At 38.3% G+C, this 15,860-nt stretch overlaps 1 protein-coding gene across 2 annotated transcripts in view; it reads left to right on the top strand.

The window, feature by feature from the left end:
- Positions 1-15,860, top strand: part of JAG2 (jagged canonical Notch ligand 2) — a 228,822-nt gene that overhangs the window by 164,762 nt on the left and 48,200 nt on the right. The window contains exons 10-12 of one of the 2 annotated variants that reach the window (XM_053697265.1): positions 1,508-1,621; positions 1,970-2,016; positions 2,365-2,538. In XM_053697265.1, coding sequence (XP_053553240.1) covers positions 1,508-1,621; positions 1,970-2,016; positions 2,365-2,538 — 335 coding nt within the window. The remainder of the gene's footprint in view (positions 1-1,507; positions 1,622-1,969; positions 2,017-2,364; positions 2,539-15,860) is intronic. The other variant, XM_053697266.1, reaches the window with a different exon arrangement.

The raw sequence follows: 15,860 nt of genomic DNA, 5'->3' as shown, positions 1-15,860 counted from the left end.
CAACCTGCTTCCATGACTTATGCACAGACATATCGACAAGTCGTTCCAAACAACGCAACACTCTGACATCTACTAATGTTTAGAAACCACAAAAACATGTTTGTTTGTTTATTAAAGTCCTATCCTAGATGCAGTTTAGAGTACCGTGTGCTTTTTTTAAATGTAACTTTGGTGATGGGTTTTCTTATAACTGCATTGGTGGTTGGAATATCTTAGTGCTCTAATAGGATATGGTGTGTTAACTAATTACCTATAAAGGGAAGACGGGTGAATTAACATGGCATGAAATTAGCAAGTGGTCATGATGGCATGAATTTACAAGCAGTCATGATGGCATGATTATACAAGCGGTCATGATGGCATGATTATACAAGCGGTCATGATGGCATGAATATACAAGCGGTCATGATGGCATGATTATACAAGCGGTCATGATGGCATGATTATACAAGCGGTCATGATGGCATGATTATACAAGCGGTCATGATGGCATGAATATACAAGCGGTCATGATGGCATGAATATACAAGCGGTCATGATGGCATGAATATACAAGCGGTCATGATGGCATGAATATACAAGCGTTCATGATGGCATGATTATACAAGCAGTCATGATGGCATGATTATACAAGCGGTCATGATGGCATGATTATACAAGCGGTCATGATGGCATGATTATACAAGCGGTCATGATGGCATGATTATACAAGCGGTCATGATGGCATGAATATACAAGCGGTCATGATGGCATGATTATACAAGCGGTCATGATGGCATGATTATACAAGCGGTCATGATGGCATGATTATACAAGCGGTCATGATGGCATGAATATACAAGCGGTCATGATGGCATGAATATACAAGCGGTCATGATGGCATGAATATACAAGCGGTCATGATGGCATGAATATACAAGCGTTCATGATGGCATGATTATACAAGCAGTCATGATGGCATGATTATACAAGCGGTCATGATGGCATGATTATACAAGCGGTCATGATGGCATGATTATACAAGCGGTCATGATGGCATGATTATACGAGCGGTCATGATGGCATGAATATACAAGCGGTCATGATGGCATGATTATACGAGCGGTCATGATGGCATGAATATACAAGCGGTCATGATGGCATGATTATACAAGCGGTCATGATGGCATGAATATACAAGCGGTCATGATGGCATGAATATACAAGCGGTCATGATGGCATGAATATACAAGCGTTCATGATGGCATGAATATACAAGCGTTCATGATGGCATGAATATACAAGCGTTCATGATGGCATGAATATACAAGCGGTCATGATGGCATGAATATACAAGCGGTCATGATGGCATGAATATACAAGCGGTCATGATGGCATGAATATACAAGCGGTCATGATGGCATGATTATACCAGTGGTTTGCATGCAACTTAATAACTGTAATGAAGTCCTCTTCTGCTTGGTGTTTGGTTTGTTCTTTATTTGCTTTCTTTTGTCTTGTTCTACAGATGCTAATGAGTGTTTGGGGAAACCCTGTCTTAATGCTTATTCTTGCAAAAACCTGATTGGTGGATATTACTGTGACTGCATTCCAGGATGGACAGGCGTAAATTGTCACATCAGTTAGTATTTAATAGTCCATTTAATGTCTATCCACAAGTAAAATTATTCTACATATCTCTTATAAGCCATAACTCAAAACGTAACTCTTCCATTACAAATATTACACCTGCCATTCATGCAGTGCCTGCTCCAGCTCAGTGTTTAATGCTCAGCTGGGGGATGGGAGCTATTGCATGATATCTATTACTGTAGCTCAGACTTAGTACAGTACAAGGCGTCTGTACAGTGCTACACAATTCCAACACAATACTTATTTATTCATCCACTTTTACCCCAATCTCTTGTGTCTCTTACTATGTTGCACTGATGTTTCCTGCCAGTATATAAGTGTGTTCTTTTATTTGTAGATATTAATGACTGCCATGGCCAGTGTCAGAATGGGGGCAAATGTAAGGTAGGTTTCACGTTAGATTGCCTGTGATGTGGGTGAAATGTGACAGAACAGTTTAGGGGGAAAATATGTGGAATGGTCATTTTTTATTTATATGCAAGGATTCTTTTTCTAAATTATTATTATTATTATTATTATTATTATTATTACCACAATATTATAGTGATAATATTATTATTATTAGCTTTAATATGCCCAATAGCTAATGTAGAGGGTACAGCAGTATCTATATTTCAGCTCTGTTTTGCAGTTTTATTCAGAGAAGCTATGGTCTAAAATATTGGCGTTAAGATTCAGTGTGGTGACCTAATTCTGACCGTGTTTAGATAAAAGAAAATCCGTCTCCTTTAGGATAAGCTAAATGGATATCGCTGTCTTTGCCCTCGTGGTTTTGGTGGTAAGAACTGTGAGAAAAATGTAAACGAGTGCTTGAGCAATCCATGTCAGAATGGAGGGATCTGTGAAGATCTGGTCAACGAATTTCACTGTCGTTGTCTCCCGGGGTTCTCTGGAGCCGTGTGTGAGGTGAGGACTCTTCTGAAATGTTTTGTACTGGTGTCCTGGGTTGTGGAAATTGTATCTCTGGTTTAAATTGGAGTCGGCTAAAGCAGGAACATTACAGATTAATGCAGCTGTTACTTGATACTATATGTGAATAAGCAAATTTGTACAGCTGCATCCAAGTGACTTTAAATGCCTGAAGAAACAAGATCATATTCTCCTCCAGCTTTTTATTTTTTCATTTTGTCTCTTGAAGCCAGAGCAAATGTTCTTACGGAAATTTCAGGAATGGATTTAACGTAAACAAGAATTCTATCTCTGTTAGTTTTTTTGTGTTTTAAAAAAAAAATACAGAGTGAAATCTATAGACTTGTTCTTTACATTCTATGACAAAGAGCCTTAAAATCAGATAGGTGATATCCTATTTCTCTCCGCTCTTTTATGCCAATCTAATGATTACTCGGAATCCCTCACATATAGAAATTAGGATTATTGCTTCATGTAAACATCTAGAGTAAGCTTTAAAGTTCCACGTTTTTATTTCTAGTTCCAACAAAGCTATAATGCAACTACTCTGCTCTAAATAAATGTCATCATGCAGTGTGGCTGTTGTTCATACATTAGGACATGTTTTGGTTTACGGAGATATTTGACTGTGTCTCTCCATTAATAATTACAAGCAAGCGAGAAAATGTCTGTTACAAAAGGACCTGGTTCTCTCACCTTACTTTTTTTAAATGTTGTCAGTAAGCACTTTCTATGATTTCATCACTTAATATGATGCGACTGTTCAGGCTAACATAAATGTTATTGCCAAATGCCGCCTTAGCCTTTTCCTAAAACTAATTGTATATATATAATTATAGACATATATAATATGTCTATAAAATATTTTTTTTTACATTTCATCAACATAATCCAAAGAATTGTAATTCAATCTTTATGCAGAGGTCTCTTTTGAAGTCGGCAAACGTACTTCATTTTGACAGGCCTCTCTTTTCTTGTTTGCAGGATAAATAAGCTGTTACTTTAGGTTACTTTTCCCCTCTGGAACATCAATGAGTTTGCAAGAATAGCCTAAAGAATTGCAGGAAATGTCTACACTTCTATATCCTCACTAACGACTATTAAACTTGATCTAAAAAGGGAAATCTATGCAACAAGGGGAAACAAATGAACGCTGCTGATAGGGGACATCTAAAACGAATTTTGGGTTTCTCAGACGCACTTTGTTATGCACAAGATTCTTCAAGGCTTTGCTGAAATGAAAAACGTCTTCCCTTGTTCCTGTCCTTGAGTGTTTGTAACTGCAGTGACCTATCTCAGTGTGATAAAATAAAGTTTTTACATTTTTATTCAGGGTAAATTTATCCTTTGACTCCCAGTGATGGATGCAGCACATTGCACAATGATTTTGTGAATCATGCCACAAAAATGAACACGGTTCATTCTTCCTCAGGCATTACATTTTTTTTTAAACCATTTAGCTTCAGTGTCATTTGAGACTTTACTGTATGAGACAGTTTATAATATTCACTAAATACTAGTTCTGCGTATAGCTATTGAAGAAACCTTATGGGAGTTTGTTTCTGAAGTTTACGGAGTCTGTCCTGTGGCTGTTCTATGTGTTAAATCCAGAACTTCACAAGAAATGACCGGATAATCTTGTGAATTACTCTCATATGGAAGTAGCTTTAGAAGTGCTTTACTGAGGTTTTGTTTCTTTGAAGAATACATTGTTTTAATATTTTCTATACTTAATCATTGCAGCTGTAAATTTGGCTAGTTCAAAACATAAATCAGTGAGATTTTTCCATGATCATCTTTGTTTTGCCACCTCTCGCTGGGAATCAGACATCTTGTATTGTTACAAGCTCTGTGTAACTGGGGCAGTTGTTAAGCATTAGATGCGTTTAGTAAGAGTGGGAGAATAAACTTGTACTGTATTGTTACAAGCTCTGTGTAACTGGGGCAGTTGTTAAGCATTATGTGAGTTTAGTAAGAGTGGGAGAATAAACTTGTACTATATTGTTACAAGCTCTGTGTACCTGGGGCACTTGTTAAGCATTAGATGAGTTTAGTAAGAGTGAGAGAATAAACTTGTACTGTATTGTTACAAGCTCTGTGTACCTGGGGCAGTTGTTAAGCATTATGTGAGTTTAGTAAGAGTGGGAGAATAAACTTGTACTATATTGTTAAAAGCTCTGTGTACCTGGGGCAGTTGTTAAGCATTAGATGAGTTTAGTAAGAGTGAGAGAATAAACTTGTACTGTATTGTTACAAGCTCTGTGTACCTGGGGCAGTTGTTAAGCATTAGATGAGTTTAGTAAGAGTGAGAGAAGAAACTTGTACTGTATTGTTACAAGCTCTGTGTACCTGGGGCAGTTGTTAAGCATTATGTGAGTTTAATAAGAGTGGGAGAAGAAACTTGTACTGTATTGTTACAAGCTCGGTGTACCTGGGGCAGTTGTTAAGCATTAGATGAGTTTAGTAAGAGTGGGAGAATAAACTTGTACTGTATTGTTACAAGCTCTGTGTACCTGGGGCAGTTGTTAAGCATTATGTGAGTTTAATAAGAGTGGGAGAAGAAACTTGTACTGTATTGTTACAAGCTCTGTGTAACTGGGGCAGTTGTTAAGCATTAGATGCGTTTAGTAAGAGTGAGAGAATAAACTTGTACTGTATTGTTACAAGCTCTGTGTACCTGGGGCAGTTGTTAAGCATTAGATGCGTTTAGTAAGAGTGAGAGAATAAACTTGTACTGTATTGTTACAAGCTCTGTGTAACTGGGGCAGTTGTTAAGCATTTAGATGCGTTTAGTAAGAGTGAGAGAAGAAACTTGTACTGTATTGTTACAAGCTCTGTGTACCTGGGGCAGTTGTTAAGCATTAGATGAGTTTAGTAAGAGTGGGAGAATAAACTTGTACTGTATTGTTACAAGCTCTGTGTAACTGGGGCAGTTGTTAAGCATTAGATGCGTTTAGTAAGAGTGGGAGAATAAACTTGTACTGTATTGTTACAAGCTCTGTGTACCTGGGACAGTTGTTAAGCATTAGATGCGTTTAGTAAGAGTGGGAGAAGAAACTTGTACTATATTGTTACAAGCTCTGTGTACCTGGGACAGTTGTTAAGCATTAGATGCGTTTAGTAAGAGTGGGAGAATAAACTTGTACTGTATTGTTACAAGCTCTGTGTACCTGGGGCAGTTGTTAAGCATTAGATGAGTTTAGTAAGAGTGAGAGAAGAAACTTGTACTATATTGTTACAAGCTCTGTGTACCTGGGGCAGTTGTTAAGCATTAGATGAGTTTAGTAAGAGTGAGAGAATAAACTTGTACTGTATTGTTACAAGCACTGTGTACCTGGGGCAGTTGTTAAGCATTAGATGAGTTTAGTAAGAGTGAGAGAATAAACTTGTACTGTATTGTTACAAGCTCTGTGTACCTGGGGCAGTTGTTAAGCATTATGTGAGTTTAGTAAGAGTGAGAGAATAAACTTGTACTGTATTGTTACAAGCTCTGTGTACCTGGGGCAGTTGTTAAGCATTATGTGAGTTTAGTAAGAGTGAGAGAATAAACTTGTACTGTATTGTTACAAGCTCTGTGTACCTGGGGCAGTTGTTAAGCATTATGTGAGTTTAGTAAGAGTGAGAGAATAAACTTGTACTGTATTGTTACAAGCTCTGTGTACCTGGGGCAGTTGTTAAGCATTAGATGAGTTTAGTAAGAGTGGGAGAATAAACTTGTACTATATTGTTACAAGCTCTGTGTACCTGGGGCAGGTGTTAAGCATTATGTGAGTTTAATAAGAGTGGGAGAAGAAACTTGTACTGTATTGTTACAAGCTCTGTGTACCTGGGGCAGTTGTTAAGCATTAGATGCGTTTAGTAAGAGTGAGAGAATAAACTTGTACTGTATTGTTACAAGCTCTGTGTACCTGGGGCAGTTGTTAAGCATTAGATGCGTTTAGTAAGAGTGAGAGAATAAACTTGTACTGTATTGTTACAAGCTCTGTGTACCTGGGGACAGTTGTTAAGCATTAGATGAGTTTAGTAAGAGTGAGAGAATAAACTTGTACTGTATTGTTACAAGCTCTGTGTACCTGGGGCAGTTGTTAAGCATTAGATGAGTTTAGTAAGAGTGAGAGAATAAACTTGTACTATATTGTTACAAGCTCTGTGTACCTGGGGCAGTTGTTAAGCATTAGATGCGTTTAGTAAGAGTGGGAGAATAAACTTGTACTATATTGTTACAAGCTCTGTGTACCTGGGGCAGTTGTTAAGCATTATGTGAGTTTAGTAAGAGTGAGAGAATAAACTTGTACTGTATTGTTACAAGCTCTGTGTACCTGGGGCAGTTGTTAAGCATTAGATGAGTTTAGTAAGAGTGGGAGAATAAACTTGTACTATATTGTTACAAGCTCTGTGTACCTGGGGCAGTTGTTAAGCATTATGTGAGTTTAATAAGAGTGGGAGAAGAAACTTGTACTGTATTGTTACAAGCTCTGTGTACCTGGGGCAGTTGTTAAGCATTAGATGAGTTTAGTAAGAGTGAGAGAATAAACTTGTACTGTATTGTTACAAGCTCTGTGTACCTGGGGCAGTTGTTAAGCATTAGATGAGTTTAGTAAGAGTGAGAGAATAAACTTGTACTGTATTGTTACAAGCTCGGTGTACCTGGGGCAGTTGTTAAGCATTAGATGCGTTTAGTAAGAGTAAGAGAATAAACTTGTACTGTATTGTTACAAGCTCTGTGTACCTGCGGCAGTTGTTAAGCATTAGATGAGTTTAGTAAGAGTGAGAGAATAAACTTGTACTGTATTGTTACAAGCTCTGTGTACCTGGGGCAGTTGTTAAGCATTAGATGCGTTTAGTAAGAGTGGGAGAATAAACTTGTACTGTATTGTTACAAGCTCTGTGTACCTGGGGCAGTTGTTAAGCATTAGATGAGTTTAGTAAGAGTGAGAGAATAAACTTGTACTGTATTGTTACAAGCTCTGTGTAACTGGGGCAGTTGTTAAGCATTAGATGCGTTTAGTAAGAGTGGGAGAATAAACTTGTACTGTATTGTTACAAGCTCTGTGTACCTGGGGCAGTTGTTAAGCATTAGATGAGTTTAGTAAGAGTGGGAGAAGAAACTTGTACTGTATTGTTACAAGCTCTGTGTACCTGGGGCAGTTGTTAAGCATTATGTGAGTTTAATAAGAGTGGGAGAAGAAACTTGTACTGTATTGTTACAAGCTCTGTGTACCTGGGGCAGTTGTTAAGCATTAGATGAGTTTAGTAAGAGTGAGAGAATAAACTTGTACTGTATTGTTACAAGCTCTGTGTAACTGGGGCAGTTGTTAAGCATTAGATGAGTTTAGTAAGAGTGAGAGAATAAACTTGTACTGTATTGTTACAAGCTCTGTGTACCTGGGGCAGTTGTTAAGCATTAGATGCGTTTAGTAAGAGTGGGAGAATAAACTTGTACTGTATTGTTACAAGCTCTGTGTACCTGGGGCAGTTGTTAAGCATTAGATGTGTTTAGTAAGAGTGGGAGAATAAACTTGTACTGTATTGTTACACGCTCGGTGTACCTGGGGCAGTTGTTAAGCATTATGTGCGTTTAGTAAGAGTGAGAGAAGAAACTTGTACTGTATTGTTACAAGCTCTGTGTACCTGGGGCAGTTGTTAAGCATTAGATGCGTTTAGTAAGAGTGAGAGAATAAACTTGTACTGTATTGTTACAAGCTCTGTGTACCTGGGGCAGTTGTTAAGCATTAGATGCGTTTAGTAAGAGTGAGAGAATAAACTTGTACTGTATTGTTACAAGCTCTGTGTACCTGGGGCAGTTGTTAAGCATTAGATGAGTTTAGTAAGAGTGGGAGAATAAACTTGTACTGTATTGTTACAAGCTCTGTGTACCTGGGGCAGTTGTTAAGCATTAGATGAGTTTAGTAAGAGTGGGAGAATAAACTTGTACTGTATTGTTACACGCTCGGTGTACCTGGGGCAGTTGTTAAGCATTATGTGCGTTTAGTAAGAGTGAGAGAAGAAACTTGTACTGTATTGTTACAAGCTCTGTGTACCTGGGGCAGTTGTTAAGCATTAGATGCGTTTAGTAAGAGTGAGAGAATAAACTTGTACTGTATTGTTACAAGCTCTGTGTACCTGGGGCAGTTGTTAAGCATTAGATGAGTTTAGTAAGAGTGGGAGAATAAACTTGTACTGTATTGTTACAAGCTCTGTGTACCTGGGGCAGTTGTTAAGCATTAGATGAGTTTAGTAAGAGTGGGAGAATAAACTTGTACTGTATTGTTACAAGCTCTGTGTACCTGGGGCAGTTGTTAAGCATTAGATGAGTTTAGTAAGAGTGAGAGAAGAAACTTGTACTGTATTGTTACAAGCTCTGTGTAACTGGGGCAGTTGTTAAGCATTAGATAAGTTTAGTAAGAGTGAGAGAAGAAACTTGTACTGTATTGTTACAAGCTCTGTGTACCTGGGGCAGTTGTTAAGCATTAGATGAGTTTAGTAAGAGTGAGAGAATAAACTTGTACTGTATTGTTACAAGCTCTGTGTACCTGGGGCAGTTGTTAAGCATTAGATGCGTTTAGTAAGAGTGGGAGAAGAAACTTGTACTGTATTGTTACAAGCTCTGTGTATCTGGGGCAGTTGTTAAGCATTAGATGAGTTTAGTAAGAGTGAGAGAAGAAACTTGTACTGTATTGTTAAAAGCTCTGTGTAACTGGGGCAGTTGTTAAGCATTAGATGAGTTTAGTAAGAGTGGGAGAATAAACTTGTACTGTATTGTTACAAGCTCTGTGTACCTGGGGCAGTTGTTAAGCATTAGATGCGTTTAGTAAGAGTGAGAGAATAAACTTGTGCTGTATTGTTACAAGCTCTGTGTACCTGGGGCAGTTGTTAAGCATTAGATGAGTTTAGTAAGAGTGAGAGAAGAAACTTGTACTGTATTGTTACAAGCTCTGTGTACCTGGGGCAGTTGTTAAGCATTAGATGCGTTTAGTAAGAGTGGGAGAATAAACTTGTACTGTATTGTTACAAGCTCTGTGTACCTTGGGCAGTTGTTAAGCATTAGATGAGTTTAGTAAGAGTGAGAGAAGAAACTTGTACTGTATTGTTACAAGCTCTGTGTACCTGGGGCAGTTGTTAAGCATTAGATGAGTTTAGTAAGAGTGGGAGAATAAACTTGTACTGTATTGTTACAAGCTCTGTGTACCTGGGGCAGTTGTTAAGCATTAGATGCGTTTAGTAAGAGTGGGAGAATAAACTTGTACTGTATTGTTACAAGCTCTGTGTACCTGGGGCAGTTGTTAAGCATTAGATGCGTTTAGTAAGAGTGGGAGAATAAACTTGTGCTGTATTGTTACAAATTCTGTGTACCTGGGGCAGTTGTTAAGCATTAGATGCGTTTAGTAAGAGTGGGAGAATAAACTTGTGCTGTATTGTTACAAGCTCTGTGTACCTGGGGCAGTTGTTAAGCATTAGATGCGTTTAGTAAGAGTGGGAGAATAAACTTGTACTGTATTGTTACAAGCTCTGTGTACCTGGGGCAGTTGTTAAGCATTATGTGCATTTAGTAAGAGTGAGAGAAGAAACTTGTACTGTATTGTTACAAGCTCTGTGTACCTGGGGCAGTTGTTAAGCATTATGTGCATTTAGTAAGAGTGAGAGAAGAAACTTGTACTGTATTGTTACAAGCTCTGTGTACCTGGGGCAGTTGTTAAGCATTAGATGAGTTTAGTAAGAGTGGGAGAATAAACTTGTACTGTATTGTTACAAGCTCTGTGTACCTGGGGCAGTTGTTAAGCATTAGATGAGTTTAGTAAGAGTGAGAGAAGAAACTTGTACTGTATTGTTACAAGCTCTGTGTACCTGGGGCAGTTGTTAAGCATTAGATGAGTTTAGTAAGAGTGAGAGAATAAACTTGTACTGTATTGTTACAAGCTCTGTGTACCTGGGGCAGTTGTTAAGCATTATATGCGTTTAGTAAGAGTGAGAGAAGAAACTTGTACTGTATTGTTACAAGCTCTGTGTACCTGGGGCAGTTGTTAAGCATTAGATGAGTTTAGTAAGAGTGAGAGAATAAACTTGTACTGTATTGTTACAAGCTCTGTGTACCTGGGGCAGTTGTTAAGCATTAGATGCGTTTAGTAAGAGTGGGAGAATAAACTTGTACTATATTGTTACAAGCTCTGTGTACCTGGGACAGTTGTTAAGCATTAGATGCATTTAGTAAGAGTGGGAGAATAAACTTGTACTGTATTGTTACAAGCTCTGTGTACCTGGGATAGTTGTTAAGCATTATGTGAGTTTAGTAAGAGTGAGAGAATAAACTTGTACTGTATTGTTACAAGCTCTGTGTACCTGGGGCAGTTGTTAAGCATTAGATGAGTTTAGTAAGAGTGGGAGAATAAACTTGTACTGTATTGTTACAAGCTCTGTGTACCTGGGGCAGTTGTTAAGCATTAGATGAGTTTAGTAAGAGTGGGAGAATAAACTTGTACTGTATTGTTACAAGCTCTGTGTAACTGGGGCAGTTGTTAAGCATTAGATGCGTTTAGTAAGAGTGGGAGAATAAACTTGTACTGTATTGTTACAAGCTCTGTGTACCTGGGGCAGTTGTTAAGCATTAGATGAGTTTAGTAAGAGTGGGAGAATAAACTTGTACTGTATTGTTACAAGCTCTGTGTACCTAGGGCAGTTGTTAAGCATTATGTGTGTTTAGTAAGAGTGAGAGAAGAAACTTGTACTGTATTGTTACAAGCTCTGTGTACCTGGGGCAGTTGTTAAGCATTAGATGAGTTTAGTAAGAGTGGGAGAATAAACTTGTACTGTATTGTTACAAGCTCTGTGTACCTGGGGCAGTTGTTAAGCATTAGATGCGTTTAGTAAGAGTGAGAGAAGAAACTTGTACTGTATTGTTACAAGCTCTGTGTACCTGGGGCAGTTGTTAAGCATTAGATGAGTTTAGTAAGAGTGAGAGAATAAACTTGTACTGTATTGTTACAAGCTCTGTGTACCTGGGGCAGTTGTTAAGCATTAGATGCGTTTAGTAAGAGTGGGAGAATAAACTTGTACTATATTGTTACAAGCTCTGTGTACCTGGGACAGTTGTTAAGCATTATGTGAGTTTAGTAAGAGTGAGAGAATAAACTTGTACTGTATTGTTACAAGCTCTGTGTACCTGGGGCAGTTGTTAAGCATTAGATGAGTTTAGTAAGAGTGGGAGAATAAACTTGTACTATATTGTTACAAGCTCTGTGTACCTGGGGCAGTTGTTAAGCATTATGTGAGTTTAATAAGAGTGGGAGAAGAAACTTGTACTGTATTGTTACAAGCTCTGTGTACCTGGGGCAGTTGTTAAGCATTAGATGAGTTTAGTAAGAGTGAGAGAATAAACTTGTACTGTATTGTTACAAGCTCTGTGTACCTGGGGCAGTTGTTAAGCATTAGATGAGTTTAGTAAGAGTGGGAGAATAAACTTGTACTGTATTGTTACAAGCTCTGTGTACCTGGGGCAGTTGTTAAGCATTAGATGAGTTTAGTAAGAGTGGGAGAATAAACTTGTACTGTATTGTTACAAGCTCTGTGTACCTAGGGCAGTTGTTAAGCATTATGTGTGTTTAGTAAGAGTGAGAGAAGAAACTTGTACTGTATTGTTACAAGCTCTGTGTACCTGGGGCAGTTGTTAAGCATTAGATGAGTTTAGTAAGAGTGAGAGAAGAAACTTGTACTATATTGTTACAAGCTCTGTGTACCTGGGGCAGTTGTTAAGCATTAGATGCGTTTAGTAAGAGTGAGAGAATAAACTTGTACTGTATTGTTACAAGCTCTGTGTACCTGGGGCAGTTGTTAAGCATTAGATGCGTTTAGTAAGAGTGGGAGAATAAACTTGTACTATATTGTTACAAGCTCTGTGTACCTGGGGCAGTTGTTAAGCATTAGATGCGTTTAGTAAGAGTGAGAGAATAAACTTGCACTGTATTGTTACAAGCTCTGTGTACCTGGGGCAGTTGTTAAGCATTAGATGAGTTTAGTAAGAGTGGGAGAATAAACTTGTACTGTATTGTTACAAGCTCTGTGTACCTGGGGCAGTTGTTAAGCATTAGATGCGTTTAGTAAGAGTGAGAGAAGAAACTTGTACTGTATTGTTACAAGCTCTGTGTACCTGGGGCAGTTGTTAAGCATTAGATGAGTTTAGTAAGAGTGAGAGAATAAACTTGTACTGTATTGTTACAAGCTCTGTGTACCTGGGGCAGTTGTTAAGCATTAGATGCGTTTAGTAAGAGTGGGAGAATAAACTTGTACTATATTGTTACAAGCTCTGTGTACCTGGGACAGTTGTTAAGCATTATGTGAGTTTAGTAAGAGTGAGAGAATAAACTTGTACTGTATTGTTACAAGCTCTGTGTACCTGGGGCAGTTGTTAAGCATTAGATGAGTTTAGTAAGAGTGGGAGAATAAACTTGTACTATATTGTTACAAGCTCTGTGTACCTGGGGCAGTTGTTAAGCATTATGTGAGTTTAATAAGAGTGGGAGAAGAAACTTGTACTGTATTGTTACAAGCTCTGTGTACCTGGGGCAGTTGTTAAGCATTAGATGAGTTTAGTAAGAGTGAGAGAATAAACTTGTACTGTATTGTTACAAGCTCTGTGTACCTGGGGCAGTTGTTAAGCATTAGATGAGTTTAGTAAGAGTGGGAGAATAAACTTGTACTGTATTGTTACAAGCTCTGTGTACCTAGGGCAGTTGTTAAGCATTATGTGTGTTTAGTAAGAGTGGGAGAATAAACTTGTACTGTATTGTTACAAGCTCTGTGTACCTGGGGCAGTTGTTAAGCATTAGATGAGTTTAGTAAGAGTGAGAGAAGAAACTTGTACTGTATTGTTACAAGCTCTGTGTACCTGGGGCAGTTGTTAAGCATTAGATGAGTTTAGTAAGAGTGAGAGAAGAAACTTGTACTGTATTGTTACAAGCTCTGTGTACCTGGGGCAGTTGTTAAGCATTAGATGCGTTTAGTAAGAGTGAGAGAATAAACTTGTACTGTATTGTTACAAGCTCTGTGTAACTGGGGCAGTTGTTAAGCATTAGATGCGTTTAGTAAGAGTGGGAGAATAAACTTGTACTGTATTGTTACAAGCTCTGTGTACCTGGGGCAGTTGTTAAGCATTAGATGCGTTTAGTAAGAGTGAGAGAAGAAACTTGTACTGTATTGTTACAAGCTCTGTGTAACTGGGGCAGTTGTTAAGCATTAGATGCGTTTAGTAAGAGTGGGAGAATAAACTTGTACTATATTGTTACAAGCTCTGTGTACCTGGGGCAGTTGTTAAGCATTAGATGAGTTTAGTAAGAGTGGGAGAATAAACTTGTACTGTATTGTTACAAGCTCTGTGTACCTGGGGCAGTTGTTAAGCATTAGATGAGTTTAGTAAGAGTGGGAGAATAAACTTGTACTGTATTGTTACAAGCTCTGTGTACCTGGGGCAGTTGTTAAGCATTAGATGAGTTTAGTAAGAGTGGGAGAATAAACTTGTACTGTATTGTTACAAGCTCTGTGTAACTGGGGCAGTTGTTAAGCATTAGATGAGTTTAGTAAGAGTGAGAGAAGAAACTTGTACTGTATTGTTAAAAGCTCTGTGTAACTGGGGCAGTTGTTAAGCATTAGATGAGTTTAGTAAGAGTGGGAGAATAAACTTGTACTGTATTGTTACAAGCTCTGTGTACCTGGGGCAGTTGTTAAGCATTAGATGAGTTTAGTAAGAGTGGGAGAATAAACTTGTACTGTATTGTTACAAGCTCTGTGTACCTGGGGCAGTTGTTAAGCATTAGATGAGTTTAGTAAGAGTGGGAGAATAAACTTGTACTGTATTGTTACAAGCTCTGTGTACCTAGGGCAGTTGTTAAGCATTATGTGAGTTTAATAAGAGTGGGAGAAGAAACTTGTACTGTATTGTTACAAGCTCTGTGTACCTGGGGCAGTTGTTAAGCATTAGATGTGTTTAGTAAGAGTGGGAGAATAAACTTGTACTGTATTGTTACACGCTCTGTGTACCTGGGGCAGTTGTTAAGCATTAGATGAGTTTAGTAAGAGTGGGAGAATAAACTTGTACTGTATTGTTACAAGCTCTGTGTACCTGGTGCAGTTGTTAAGCATTAGATGCGTTTAGTAAGAGTGAGAGAATAAACTTGTGCTGTATTGTTAAAAGCTCTGTGTAACTGGGGCAGTTGTTAAGCATTAGATGAGTTTAGTAAGAGTGGGAGAATAAACTTGTACTGTATTGTTACAAGCTCTGTGTACCTGGGGCAGTTGTTAAGCATTAGATGCGTTTAGTAAGAGTGGGAGAATAAACTTGTACTGTATTGTTACAAGCTCTGTGTACCTGGGGCAGTTGTTAAGCATTAGATGCGTTTAGTAAGAGTGGGAGAATAAACTTGTGCTGTATTGTTAAAAGCTCTGTGTAACTGGGGCAGTTGTTAAGCATTAGATGAGTTTAGTAAGAGTGGGAGAATAAACTTGTACTGTATTGTTAAAAGCTCTGTGTACCTGGGGCAGTTGTTAAGCATTAGATGCGTTTAGTAAGAGTGGGAGAATAAACTTGTACTGTATTGTTACAAGCTCTGTGTACCTGGGGCAGTTGTTAAGCATTAGATGCGTTTAGTAAGAGTGGGAGAATAAACTTGTACTGTATTGTTACAAGCTCTGTGTTCCTGGGGCAGTTGTTAAGCATTAGATGAGTTTAGTAAGAGTGGGAGAATAAACTTGTACTGTATTGTTACAAGCTCTGTGTACCTGGGGCAGTTGTTAAGCATTAGATGAGTTTAGTAAGAGTGAGAGAATAAACTTGTACTGTATTGTTACAAGCTCTGTGTACCTGGGGCAGTTGTTAAGCATTAGATGCGTTTAGTAAGAGTGAGAGAATAAACTTGTACTGTATTGTTACAAGCTCTGTGTACCTGGGGCAGTTGTTAAGCATTATGTGCATTTAGTAAGAGTGAGAGAAGAAACTTGTACTGTATTGTTACAAGCTCTGTGTACCTGGGGCAGTTGTTAAGCATTAGATGAGTTTAGTAAGAGTGGGAGAATAAACTTGTACTGTATTGTTACAAGCTCTGTGTACCTGGGGCAGTTGTTAAGCATTAGATGAGTTTAGTAAGAGTGAGAGAATAAACTTGTACTGTATTGTTACAAGCTCTGTGTACCTGGGGCAGTTGTTAAGCATTAGATGCGTTTAGTAAGAGTGAGAGAATAAACTTGTACTGTATTGTTACAAGCTCTGTGTACCTGGGGCAGTTGTTAAGCATTAGATGAGTTTAGTAAGAGTGAGAGAATAAACTTGTACTGTA

The sequence above is a fragment of the Bombina bombina genome, chromosome 1 (genome assembly GCF_027579735.1).
Source record: "Bombina bombina isolate aBomBom1 chromosome 1, aBomBom1.pri, whole genome shotgun sequence".
Lineage (NCBI taxonomy): Eukaryota > Metazoa > Chordata > Amphibia > Anura > Bombinatoridae > Bombina > Bombina bombina.
Note: the sequence above shows the minus strand (reverse complement) of the source record. Positions and strands in the feature narration are given on the sequence as shown.